This window comes from Herpailurus yagouaroundi, unplaced genomic scaffold (genome assembly GCF_014898765.1).
Source record: "Herpailurus yagouaroundi ecotype Mexico unplaced genomic scaffold, PumYag 77, whole genome shotgun sequence".
Classification (NCBI taxonomy): domain Eukaryota; kingdom Metazoa; phylum Chordata; class Mammalia; order Carnivora; family Felidae; genus Herpailurus; species Herpailurus yagouaroundi.
In genome coordinates, this window is record NW_024412388.1 from 71,771,544 (window position 1) to 71,785,252 (window position 13,709).

Sequence of the window (13,709 nt, forward strand, 5' to 3'; positions counted from 1 at the left end):
GTCAATTCTAATTTACTCCAAAGCAATGAGTTTATTTTATGCAATAGGTTATTTTTATGATTTGCTTTTTTGGTATTTGTTATCACTTGATAGTTTGCAAGACAATTAAAAATAAAAATAAATAGGGGCACCTGGGTGGCTTAGTTGGTTAAGTATCTGATTCTTGGTTTTGGCTCAAGTCATGATCTCACAGTTTGTGAGTTCAAGCCCCACATCAGGCTCTACATTAACAGCGTGGAGCATGCTTGAGATTCTCTCTCAAAATAGAGAAACAAACTTAAAAAAATAAAAATAAATAAAAATGAATTTACTAAATGTCTTTGTTTCATACAGAATTACCTTATAATCCAGATCACTGAGGTACAGCATGCTATTGACCAACTTAAGAGAAAACTGGATACTGACAAAATGAAACTCATAATGGATGCTAAGGTAATTTGCATTTCTCCTAATCAGACATTTATCTTGAAATAAATTGTTTTAATTTTGGGTATCAAAAGCCTAAAGATAGTACAGATTGTCTTAAAGTCATTACCTTAACCAAGAGCATGAGTGAGAAAAATGCAAGAAGTAAATCCTGTGAAAAGATGCCTGTTATAACAAGGCCAAAGTAAAATTTCACTAAGAATTAAAGCAAAAGGACCTTGTGAATCAGTAGAGTCTCAATATTTTAAAAGTAATTTATTTATGGATGACTCTAATATATGAAAGTCTGACAAACCACTTAGCTCTCTGAGCTCAATTTTTTTTTTTTAACCCATTCTAGGGTAAGTCTCTCATTCTGATTATTTTCATGTATATATAATTAATGCTCTAGGGGCGCCTGGGTGGCGCAGTCGGTTAAGCGTCCGACTTCAGCCAGGTCACGATCTCGCGGTCCAGGAGTTCGAGCCCCGCGTCAGGCTCTGGGCTGATGGCTCAGAGCCTGGAGCCTGTTTCCGATTCTGTGTCTCCCTCTCTCTCTGCCCCTCCCCCGTTCATGCTCTGTCTCTCTCCCAAAAATAAATAAACGTTGAAAAAAAAAATTTATAATTAATGCTCTAAATTCATTTCTTTATCAGAAATAGCTCTATGACATGAATAATGACCCCTTTCTAGAATGTCCATTGTTCTACAGTGCTGGAAATGTTCCATATCTGCACTGTCAGATACAGCAACCACTAGCCACATAAGGATATTGAGCACTTGAAATGTAGCTTGTTGTGTGAGGAACTGATATTCAATCTTCATATAATTTGTTAATTTATATAGCTATATGTGGCAAGTAGCTACTGTATTGAATAGCCCAGTTCTAGATTCTTTTCACTAGCAGCATTCAGTTAGGACCCTCTGAATTTTAGAACAGTAAAATGAAAGCTAATTTTTGAAAGGTAATTGTTTTTGTAGGTGAGAAAACAAGCAGTTTCAGATTTATGCATGCTGAAAACTGAACTGGCACAGAAGAAAAATAACACATCTGTACAGGCTCAGTTGGGTATGTTAATTTAAAACTTATTTGCCAAAAAAAATGTAACCACTGTTTTCCTTGGTGCGATACTTTATATAAATCATAAGTTATATATTTTTTTTGCTTTTCATTTGGGTTTCAAAAAATGTTTCAGGAACTATTAGATGTAAAAAAGCAAAACACTAGCTATTTGGTTATTTTTGAAGTTTTTAAGTCTATTACACATTTTACAGTACTATATTTTATAAAATAGTCTTAAAGTTTAATAGCAAAATTTCATATTTATTAAAATATTTAAAGAATCTATCTGTATTTAAATACAGACCATTTATTCATTGTATTTGATTAAAAGCAATCTAGAAATTATATTATATTATAAATAGGGATATTGAATTTACATCCAGAGCTATGATAGAGATTAGTATCTAAGAATTCAAATTTTTAAAATTTTAGAAATACAAAGACAATAGTAATTCAACAAATACTATGGAAAATGGTTGGTTTCACTCTGTCATAAATAATTGGATAAATAGGAAGTATTCTCAATAACAGGTGACTGAATCATCATTTATTCCAAATGGGGGAAGAGGGTGAAATGTACAGAGAAGACAGGATTTATGTAAGTCTAGGGTTCAAGGATGCAGATTTTTAATAAGTGTAACACAATTGCCCTGAGGAAAAGAACAGAGACCTCTTTACATTTAGAAAAATTATCTTTTAGAGAGATTTTTGTGCAGAGAAAAACCAATGTCTTTAAATAATTAAAGGAAAAATGCACATTATAGATGTTCATAAATGAAGGAATATTAATAGAATCATGTTCAACACTAAGTTTTTCCTGAAAGTTTCTGCTATAACCTCATAAAAATAATTTAGGTAAAAAATATTAGGTAGTTCTAACATACTAATTCCAAATATGACTTATATTTTATTTTTTCCTCTGGAGGCTTTCAGAGAATTTGAGTACTACATGAAATCAGGAAGCAGAAAAATTTTTGGAACAAAAAGTACAGAGCTAACTGCTTCTCAAAGACTAGGTTTTAAAAAATCTAGTCTAAGCAAATAATTTCCAATTCAAATTATACATATTTTAAAAATCAGCAATAAAATTCTGAAAACAATTTTTCCTAATTATAGTATTAAACACAGAAGAATAAATATAGCAAGTTGACTTCTTACCTTTGTTTTTAGATAACCAAAGCATTTATCTGCTTTTAATTGCTTTTAAATGTAACTAAATTATATGACAAAAATGTATACATTTTCATTTCTTCAAGAAACGGATCTATTTATACAGATCATTTTTCTAAATCTTAGTTTGACAAAAGATGCTCATCTGTCACAGCTTTGGGTTTAAGACTTTCCACATTTCTTCGGTTTGCTGTTTGGCTACAGCATCTCCAGAGTAGTCAAGACAATTTGCGTGCCACATGCCAATGCCTCGTAAGCCATGCTTTTGTATGTATGCTGCCTTTAAAGAAATGCTCTGAGGGTTATCATACCACACTTGATGCAAATGGCCAGAAGAATCCTAGAAGAAGAAATTAAACTATTCAGCACAATATTAAATCCAATGACTCAAAAATGATACAATGAAATAAAGATTTTAGGGCACAATATTTTCTGCTTCCATGATTCTGTATGTGGTACTTTCTAGATATGATTGTGGTGAGTTCACAACAGAAGAGAACAAATGAACTTCATAATATATTCTATATAAAGTCCTTCTCATGCCCTAAGATTCCTTCCTTGGTCTGATCTGATGATTATCAACCAAGATGTACATCTGAAGCACTTGTGTGGCTTTAAAAAATACAAACTACTGGGACCCACACCACATGAAAAAATCTTCAGGGCTGATGACAGGGCATACATTTGTTTTGTGTTTTGCCATTCCATTAGATAATTCTGATATGCAGACACAGTTAAGGAGGATCACTGCTCTGGTCCTCTAAGCCAGTTTATGTATTTTTTTTTTCTTCTACAGTTCCTGGAAATGTGCCTAATTAAGAACTCAGCAGATGACTTCATCTGTGATGAATCAGTCATATCAAAAGGTAATGGGTGAGGAAAATATCTCCTTTTCCAGGTCTTACAGAATTGATTTTAAGAGCCTGTCGGGTGTGGATTCCATGGGTAACTTATGCACACACATTTTTGTAGATGAGAAAATCTGAAAATGGTCTTATGCTCACCTTCCACCCTTTAAAGTCCTCCTCAGCATCAACTGCCTCTAGTACTAACACAGTCTCTCCTAGAAGGTAGATAAGCTATTGGAGAAAAGAAAGAGAAAAGGAACAGAAAAACTAGGCAAAGGGTAAAGGAAAGGGGGAAAAGATAGGAAATAAAAAATAGAATCAACTGTGATTTTAAATAATTATACTGATTTTTATATACATCTGGGAAACTTTTAAAGGCAATTCTCAATGGATGCCAGTAATAATTTTATTTATGGTAGCACCACTGGAATTAGGACTACTTTGCAGGACATTAGTCACTTGGTAAATGAATAAACTGGCATATTTAAGTATAGTAGGCTCATTTACTACAAGCATATTTTATATTCTATTTAAGATTTTAAACTGTGATTCACTATTAAAAGGCAACCTCTATGTAAATATAGAAATATTTATTTTTGCAGGTTCAGGGATGAATCCAAAGACACATATCTCTTTGCCATTATTTAGTGAGTATTTTGAGCCCTTTTGATACTGTTAAGAAATTTCAAATGCCTCAAAGTAGTGAAGGATGAAAGGATGAAAAACTGAGCATATGTAAAATTGATCTATTCATGATGAAGGCATACATATGCTTTTGGGAATATTGAGTGCATGATGAGGCTGCTATGGCTCAAACAGCATAAGAAAGCAAAAACGATTCTCTTCAATCACAAGAAACTTGATTTTGGTTGCTATGGAATTTTACAATGAATGAAAAAGAGGAACAAAACAGTTTTATAGCTAAACTGTTGTCTAAAGTGCCATTAAATAAATGGCTTTCAAAAGGTTTATCAAAAGGCTTCCTGAATTGTAAAACCTTAAAGAATTTGTCGTATTCATTAAGGAAAAAAATAAGTCAGGGACTACAAAAAATAGTACCCCAGAGTGTAAAATATTACACTGTTTGGCAAAGACAAGATTATAATATACCCTAGTTTAATGGGTATATAAAGGTATAGAAATCTCTACACCAAAGCTTTCTATATAATTGATATATATGTACATGCCTGTATAGCAAAATTTATTAAATATTTTTCACAAATTGGGACCAGGCCATTATTAAGGAATATAAATTCCTACTGGAATCAACTTACATCATATTTTAGGGCTCCTTTTACAGTAACAGAATCTAAAGTAAATTCAAAGATGGCTTGTAATTGAGGTGTGTGGAAAAGTTTGTATTATATTAAAGGTAAATTATGAAAAATATTACTTTTGCCGCTTTGTATGGCAATTACTATTTATCAAACACTACCTGACAGAATTGCTCTTGTCATTTCCTCTACTTCTTCAAGTTTCTGTTTGTAATATAATTTGTCTAATGTCACATAGTTTATACCATTGTCCACTGATTCCATGATGATGCATTCTTTATTCTCAGCCTCATGCCTCCCTATAAAAAACAGCCTCATCAGAACGTTTAGGCTACCTTGAAATGAAGGCTTACTGAGTGGTAACCTATTTTGGCCCAAAGCCACAGTTATACAAAGCTGTCAATTATTACAGGAGACCCTGTTTGTGATATGCATGTTTTTATAACCTTATCTAACATGACAAGTGGCCCATGCAAAGAAGTTATATTATTAGCATAAGTTGAACTGCTCAGCTAGAAAGTAAAGTACCTGATTACAAGTTTACTCATCTAAACTCTATGTTGTACCCTAAAAGAAAACTGATAGAAATTGTTAATATCAAATATGTAATTATGAAAACATGCAGTTACGAAAATAGAATGTTCATAACTTGTGAAAAGTCTTACTTTATAGTTATAGTAAGAGGCCTGCTGATTTTTATCCCAGTGGCTTCCAGAAATAGAACTATTTACGTGCTTCATAATTATTTTATAGGGCACCTGCTGTCCTGAAGCAATACCACAAGAGGCCCTCCAGGAAGGGACTTTTGGAATGGTACAAACACGATCCTAGAAATATAAAATGTTCATGTTATACATTTATCAGTTAAGCAAGTCTTAGAAACCCAATCAGAAAATGTAATCAAAAACTATTAAAAATAAAATATGTACTATAAATAACCTGACTATACCTAATAAAAGTAAAAAGAAAATATATAACATTCAGAAACTTCCATGGGATTAAATAATTAAACGCTACCTTTTTAGTCTCAAACTATGTTCATATACAAAACAGGCTCCAAAAATATAATAGAGAAAAAAATCATATAGGAAATAATCTGTTCTTACCTCCAATAGCTTTAGACAGGTATAGTCATAACCATACCAGGGGATACCCATTACAAGTTTCTCAGGGTTAATGCCGATCTTGATGTAGTCATCATACCCTAATCAAGTTGGGACGGAAAAGGCATATTTTTTTCTTTATATTCTACTAATAGGTTTATACAAGCTATTCAACCATTCGGAAGCTAAGTTTGAAAAAACAAGTACATTTATGCAAAATACCAATAAGAGTGTTTCTCTAATATGACATAAGTGATTTGTTTTGAATATTAGAACACATTTAAAACAAGATCAAATTGAAGCAAAAAACTCATAAAATTTATTTCTAGGAAGAATGACACATTTCAGGAAAGCATGTTAATTGTGTATTAACTGCTAAGACATGATATAACTCTCTGGCAGGGATGGCCTCAGAATTTCATATAGCATATTTCTATAACATGGAACAATTGTGCTTTCTATAAGTATGAATTACAGCTAGGGACAAGAAATGTTCCCCAATTACTCTGTATTCAATCTATAGTTAGGAAACAAAGAAATATGAACAGATTCCTGGTCAGTCCCTGCTGTGCCCAATGCTGCAAAATGTTTTCCCACCCAAAGATGTTCCAAGATTATCAGAAAGTTGAATTAAGTAAATTTGCTGTTTTTAAGAGCCTTTATTGTGTACTGTTAAATATCCAAGAGAGGGGTACAGTATGCCTTATTTCACAAACATATTTGATAATGAGCCTAATATTGTTAGGACACAATTATCTCCTTTATGAAACATAGTTTGGAAAAATGAATTACTTTGTAGTTTTATCAGTCATTTTCCAAATTATAAGTGGCATATGCATACGATCAGATTATTAATTTGGACATGATGAGGCTAGGTTCTAAGATTTTTCTCTCTAAATTGAAAAATATTTTTTTATTAATCAATACTTAAAGCAGGGCCAATTATCTCAGAAAATTTCACCTGAGTCCAAAAGATAGCAAGAAATCTTTTATTGAATTGGCTGATGTGATATGAATGACAGATCAGAAGTACTCTTAATTCTAATAGTGATATAGCATGGGTGCTAATAATAAATGCCAAATAAGACAGTCCTCTATCAATCATGCACAGTAGCTACTCACATTATAATTATCTTTGCTATTAGCTAACATTGGTTATTTCAAAAAAATATCATGTCAAATTCTAGATAAGTAAATATCTCCTTTATGTAACTTTGGGAGAAAAGTTTTGGCTTGAAGTTAGAACACCTGCTTGAGCCCCAAGTAAATAATACTCAGTAGCAATACAAAGAGAACTTAACACTCATCATCCCATCTATAATAGAGGATTAATAATATATCTATCCCACAAAATGTTTAGAAGAATTAAGTGAAAACTTTATGTAAACTTGAAAGCTCCCCAAATTAAGTGATATTCATGTTTCAAGAAAGCTTTACAAATGGAAAAGGTATACAAATGATTTAGAAATACTAAAATAACCTTAATGTTAAAGTGATCATTTTGTGGATTCTTACCATTTAATGTCTCCTTATAGGGAGCATTGGCTGCTGCAATACATTCTGACAAGGCCGGACTTTGTTCATCATAAGACATCACAAAGAGAAAGTCACAAGCATCTGCAATTCCAGTGTAATTATAGCACCTGTCTTTGCACTTTGGAGACCAAGTTACATCAAAGGTTACCTGTGGAAAAACACGTACCATTTTATGTAACATGATCAAATATGCTTATTATGTCAGTTTTTTATTATATATATTTGCTTCATACTACCCAAGAAAAAAAGATCTATTTACATATATGAACATAGGGTTCTATATGCTTATAGAAGTAGAACAGTTCTTATAGAAGTAGAACAGATATTCTAATATCTAAACAGATATTTAGATATTCTAAAATATCTAAGATATTTTTACGCAGACGTGTTAACCCAGACATATATTTGGACAGATACAATGATCAGGAGCAGGGCACTGTGTAGAAGAGGAATTTTAAATGTCTTTAGAGGCTAGACTGGTACCTCAACTGATTGAAAGAAATAGACGTAATGACAATAGGGTGTAGATGGGTCACTAAGCAACTAAAGAGTAAGCACAACTAAAATAATTCAAGTACAGAAGTTTTTAAAAATATTGTGTGGGCTAGATAGGTCATCTCTTGGTACAAGTTGACTGTCCTGGGTTGGGAGTCTAATATTCAATTATGTTACATGATAGGTTTAATCCAACATTACAGTTAAAGAAAGTGGTTTATGGCTACAGGGATAAACTAATCAACTCAAAATGTTGAACAAATCACTTAAATGTTATTTTATGGGAATATTCAAATAAAACCTGAATGATGAATTACCTTTCATTTTTGTAAGCCAGTCTTCAAAGATGAGTCTCTTTAAACTGTTTATTGCCTTAACCAGATATTAATTTGCATTATTTTATATATGGACAAATGTTCTAAAGCATCATTAAAGGTTTCTTTTTCCTTTAGATACTCATTAAACACATTAATTATTACAAAAATTAAGATAATGCAATTAAAATTTTTACACTTTGGCCAATTTATTGTTATAGAATTTTGACAAAGTCCTAAAAAGAGTTGTAATTCTCTATTAACACTAATGGAATCTCAGCTTTATAAGTACAAGCTTTCCTCAATAGCACTACAGCAAAATAGGTTATAAAGTGAATTTTTTACACATCCAATCCCATTTTATCACTGCTTCCTGTTATAAAATGGAGCTATACTATAGTAACAGAGAAACCAAATGATCACCTCTAAAAAGGAAAATTTCAAATCCACTGTAGAAGTCCTTACCTCTCCTGAGCATTAGTACTTTTACCTGGGGCACCTGGGTAGCTTAGTCGGTTAAGCATCTGATTCTTGATTTCGGCTCAGGTCATGATCTCACAGTTAGTGAGTTCGAACCCCACATCCAGTGAGCTTGAGCCCTGCTTCATGTGAGCCTCACTTCTCTGTCTCTCCCTTTCTGTTTCTCTGCCCCTCATGGGATTCTCTCTTTGCCCTCATTCACTTGCACCCTCTCTCCCCCTCAGAAAAAAGAAAGACTATTTTTACCTGGATTTCCTGTCATGGTTAATCTCCTATTTTTGAGAAAGCAGCATTCGTATATTAGACAAATCAAAATGATTTTGGTTCTAGTTTTGGCTCTGTTATAACTAGGTCTGTGTCTCTAAAAACATCTGAATTGGTTTTCCTACCTGTAAAAAAATCATTGTGTGGGAAGAACGCTTCTGGCATATTTCTAGCTCTTTAATTCTAGGACCATAATTCTGTAATTTTTTTTCATATATAGGCAAAATGAATTTTTTTTAAATATAAAATTTATTGTCAAATTGGTTTCCATACAACACCCAGTGCTCATCCCAACAGGTGCCCTCGTCAATACCCATCACTCATCCTCCCCCTCCCTCCCTCCCCCCCCTTAACCTTCAGTTCTCAGTTTTTAAGAGTCTCTTATGTTTTGGCTCCCTCCCTAACATTTTTTTTTTCCCTTCCCCTCCTCCATGGTCTTCTGTTAAGTTGCTCAGGATCCACATAAGAGTGAAAACATATGGTATCTTTCTCTGTATGATTTATTTCACTTAGCATAACACTCTCCAGTTCCATCCACGTTGCTACAAAAGGCCATATTTCATTCTTATTGCCACATAGTATTCCATTGCATATATAAACCACAATTTCTTTATCCATTCTCAAATCAATGTGATACATCACATTAATAAAAGAGCATAATTCTGTAATCTTAATCATCATTTCCCCAAACCTCATTTCTCCTTCCAGACTCTATTTTTTTTCTTTTTTTGGTGGCCAGTTTAAGAACTTTAGAGCTATTATCTGACTTCTCTCACACCCCATAATTAATCTCCCATTTTCCTTTGGGTGGCTTCTCATAACTGGTTCTGCTTCTTTCTTTCCATTAATTAATTCAATATTTATTGAACACTTCCTGAGTGTTAGGGTTATGCCATCATCCTAATCCAAACTATAAATCTCAAGTTATTAGACTTGGATTAGTATTTACTGGTTTCCATTTCTCCTCTAGACTATTATACATACTACTATGGAATAACCTTCCCCACTTTCTACCATGTAACACACCACATACAGAATAAAATGCATATGCTTCAGTCTGACATTCTGGACCTTCCACAATCTGGCATGCCTTAGCAACTGTACCTTCCACTAATTTTGATACATGAATTTGACATAATAGGCCAAATTGTTCTACTTGCCCCTCAAAATTGGAAATAGATACTCCTATTGCAAGTCTGCTCAATTTCTTCCTCCCTGCCCTTTCACTGTAGCATAATCTGGGCTAGCAAAGAGGTTGTTTCCCTTACACTAACTCTAATCTCTTAGTAACAGCAATCTAGAAAATGAAGGAAACGTTTTCTGAGAACAAAATTTGTGAGGAGAGGAGTATGTTGGCCTGTGTACCAGGTATTTGCTATTCTTGATCTAAACTGTATTCGTCTGAGGAGGGAAGGTCCAAGATGGTGATGTAGGAAAACCCAGAAACCACCTGCTCCACAGACATACTAAATCTACACCTACTCATAGAGCAGTTCCTCTGAAAGAACTGACGACTGACTGAACAGCTTTTGCACAACAGAAGAGAAACACACCACCTAGAAGACAGCAAGAGAGATGTAGACACAGGTACAAAGGAAGTCCCCACCCCCCTGATGCTGCTACTTGCAGTGGGGAGGGATATATACTGGGAGACCATGAGAAGATTTGTCTGCCTTGCGGTACAGGGGGAAAAAAGCAACTTTTTAATAAAAGATCAATTAGAGGGACTCCTGGGTGGCACAGTTGGTTAAGCCTCTGACTTTGGCTCGGGTCATGATCTTACTGTTCATGGGTTCGAGCCCCGTGTCAGGCTCTGTGCTGACAGCTCAGAGCCTGGAGCCTGCTTCAGATTCTGTGTCTTCCTCTCTTTCTCTCTGTCTTAGCCCCTGCCCCACTTGTGCTCTCTCTCTCAAAAATAAATAAATAAATATTCAATCAATTAGAATATACAAAATCTAGCACTAGAACTCTGTCAAAAAGTGGGGGAGCTGCTAGAAATCTTTGGGTCAGAAGGGTTGGCAAGCACCAGGGTTTACATTCCCTCATTACCGTGACATCATGAACAGGAGCAGGGCCTGGGTGGGTACCCAAGGCAGCTTACCACTTCAGTAAGCCCTGGGCTCCTAGTCCACACCAGCCCTACCCATCCCACAAGGCAGATCGAATACGGTGCACATAAGACAACCCTGGTCAGCATTTACCATAGTTACAGCTGTCTCACCAAAGTGACAGAGGTGCATAACACCCTAAAACTTTCCAGGCCTGCACTGCTTTGGCTCCAGGCAATTTTCCAGGGCATTCTCCACCCAGAAAAGCACCCTGAGACACCCTGCCCTGTGCCTGCCTTGACTCCAGCCACCCTGCCAGAGTACCCATGCACAAATGTCCTGAGAAGTCTACCCACTTAAGCTTCACCTGTCCTGCCAAGGCACCCTCTGCACAAAGAACCCTGGGACTGTCCCAGCCTATGCCCACTTCAACTCTGACCATCTCACCAGGGTGGCCCCACCCTGCAGGGGAACTCATGCTAGCCACCACTCCAGCCAGCTGGCCAAAATTACCAGGTGCACACAGTCTACACAGGGGATGATTACACACACAGGACCATTCCTTCAAGTTTAGAAATAGCTGTTCTACCGAATTCATAGAAACAAACACAGAAAGTCAAGCAAAATGACAAAGAAGAATATGCTTCAAACAAAAGAATTCAGAAAAGGAACTAAATGAAATGAATATAAGCTATCTACCCAATAAAGACTCTAAAGTAATAGTCATAAAGATGCTCACCAGAGAAGAATGGATAGACTCAAAGTATTAAGAGGAGAGAGAAACTTAAAAAAAAAAATCAGAGTTGAATATGGTAACAGAGATGAAAGATACACAAGAGGGAATCAAGAGTGGATTAGAGGATGCATAAGAATGGACCAACAATCTAGAAGACAGGATAATGGAAAGCACTCAACCTGAACAGCAAAAGAAAAAAAAATTTAAATGGGGATATGGTAAGGAATATCTTGGACATCAAGTGAATAAGCATTCACATTCTAGGGGTTCCAGGAGGAGAAACAGGAGAGGAGGAGGGAGAGGAGGACAGAAAATTTATTTGAAGAAATAATAGCCCAAAATGTCCCTAACCTGGGGAAGGAAACAGACATCTAAGTTCAAGAATCAGAGAGTTCCAAATAAGATGAACTCAGGGAGGTACACAACAAGACAATAATCAAAGTGTTAAAGATTAAAGACATAATTTTAAAAGCAACACAAGGAGTTAGTTACATACAAGGGTTAAAGCTATTTGATGAGTTTTCAACAGAAGCTTTATAAGCCAGAGAGAACTGGCATGATCTAGTCAAAGCACAGAAAGGGAAAAACTTCCAAGAATACTCTAACTGGCAAGGTTATCATTCAGAATTGAAGGGGAGAGAGAGTTTCCCAAACAAAAGTTAAAGAAATTTATCACCACAGTTATGAGAAATGTTCAAGGGACTTCTTTACATGTAAAGAAAAAGGCCACAATTAGAAGAAAATTATGAAAAATTTCACCAGTAAAAGGAAATACAATAAAGGTAGAACAATCACTTATGTAGCTAGTATGAAGGTTAATAGACAAAAGTAGTAAAATCAATTATATCTAAAAATGTAGTGATGGGGCTCACAGTAAAAAGATATAAAATGTGTTGGGGCGCCTGGGTGGCGCAGTCGGTTAAGCGTCCGACTTCAGCCAGGTCACGATCTCGCGGTCCGCGAGTTCGAGCCCCGCGTCAGGCTCTGGGCTGATGGCTCAGAGCCTGGAGCCTGTTTCCGATTCTGTGTCTCCCTCTCTCTCTGCCCCTCCCCCGTTCATGCTCTGTCTCTCTCTGTCCCAAAAATAAATAAACGTTGAAAAAAATTTAAAAAAAAAAAAAAGATATAAAATGTGACAACATACATAAAATGAGGGGGAGAAAAATGAACTACGTACAAAATGTGTTTGAACATAACTGACCAACTTATTATAGACTGCCATATACTTAAGACATATGAACCTCTTGGTGACCACAAACCAAAAATCTATGATGGATACACAAAAAATGAAGAGAAAGAAGTCAAAACATAACGCTAAAAAGTCACCCATCACAAAAAGAGCAAGAAGACAAAAACTACAAAACAATCAGAAAACAACAAAATAGCAGTAAGTACATACCTATCAATAATTACTATAAATGTGATAGTCTAAATATTCCAATCAAAAGACAGAGTGACAGAATGGTTAAAAAAAAAAAAAAAAGACTCATTGATGTGTTCCTACAAGAGACTCATTTCAGACCTAAAACCACATATGGACTGAAAGTAACAGGATGGAAAAATACCCCATGCAAATGGAAGGAAAGAAAAAGGTGGGGCAATACTTATCTCAGACATAATAGACTTTAAAATAAGACTATAACAAGAAACAAAAATGAGCATACATAATGATGAAAGCATCAGTCCAATGAGAGGATATAACAGTTGTAAATATGCACCCAACACTGAAGCACCTAACTACATAAAGCAAAACTTAACAGACCTAAAGGAAAAAATGGACAGTAATATAATAGTGGCAGGGGACTTTAAACCCAACATCCATCAATGGATTGATATTCAGACATAAAATCAACAGGGAAACAGTGGTTTTCAATGACACATCAGACTAGATGGACTTAACGTATATATATATCTGTGTGGGTATGTGTATATAGACGTGTGTATACACAGAATACACAGTCTTTTCAAATGCA

The 13,709-nt window shown here is 35.0% G+C and overlaps 2 protein-coding genes across 2 annotated transcripts in view; one reads left to right on the forward strand and one right to left on the reverse strand.

Moving 5' to 3' along the window:
- The window catches only part of SPATA1 (spermatogenesis associated 1), a 49,773-nt gene extending 42,084 nt beyond the window's left edge, over positions 1-7,689 (forward strand). Inside the window, 5 exon segments of the mRNA XM_040470797.1 lie at positions 334-432; positions 1,387-1,442; positions 1,444-1,474; positions 3,435-3,504; positions 7,399-7,689. Of these exon segments, the coding sequence (XP_040326731.1) occupies positions 334-432; positions 1,387-1,442; positions 1,444-1,474; positions 3,435-3,504; positions 7,399-7,427 (285 nt within the window). The 3' untranslated portion in view covers positions 7,428-7,689.
- Positions 2,360-13,709, reverse strand: part of CTBS (chitobiase) — a 43,925-nt gene continuing 32,575 nt past the window's right edge. The window contains exons 4-7 of the mRNA XM_040470801.1: positions 7,379-7,547; positions 5,867-5,964; positions 5,426-5,587; positions 2,360-2,978 (exon numbers count right to left, since the gene is read on the reverse strand). Coding sequence (XP_040326735.1) covers positions 2,787-2,978; positions 5,426-5,587; positions 5,867-5,964; positions 7,379-7,547 — 621 coding nt within the window. The 3' untranslated portion in view covers positions 2,360-2,786. The remainder of the gene's footprint in view (positions 2,979-5,425; positions 5,588-5,866; positions 5,965-7,378; positions 7,548-13,709) is intronic.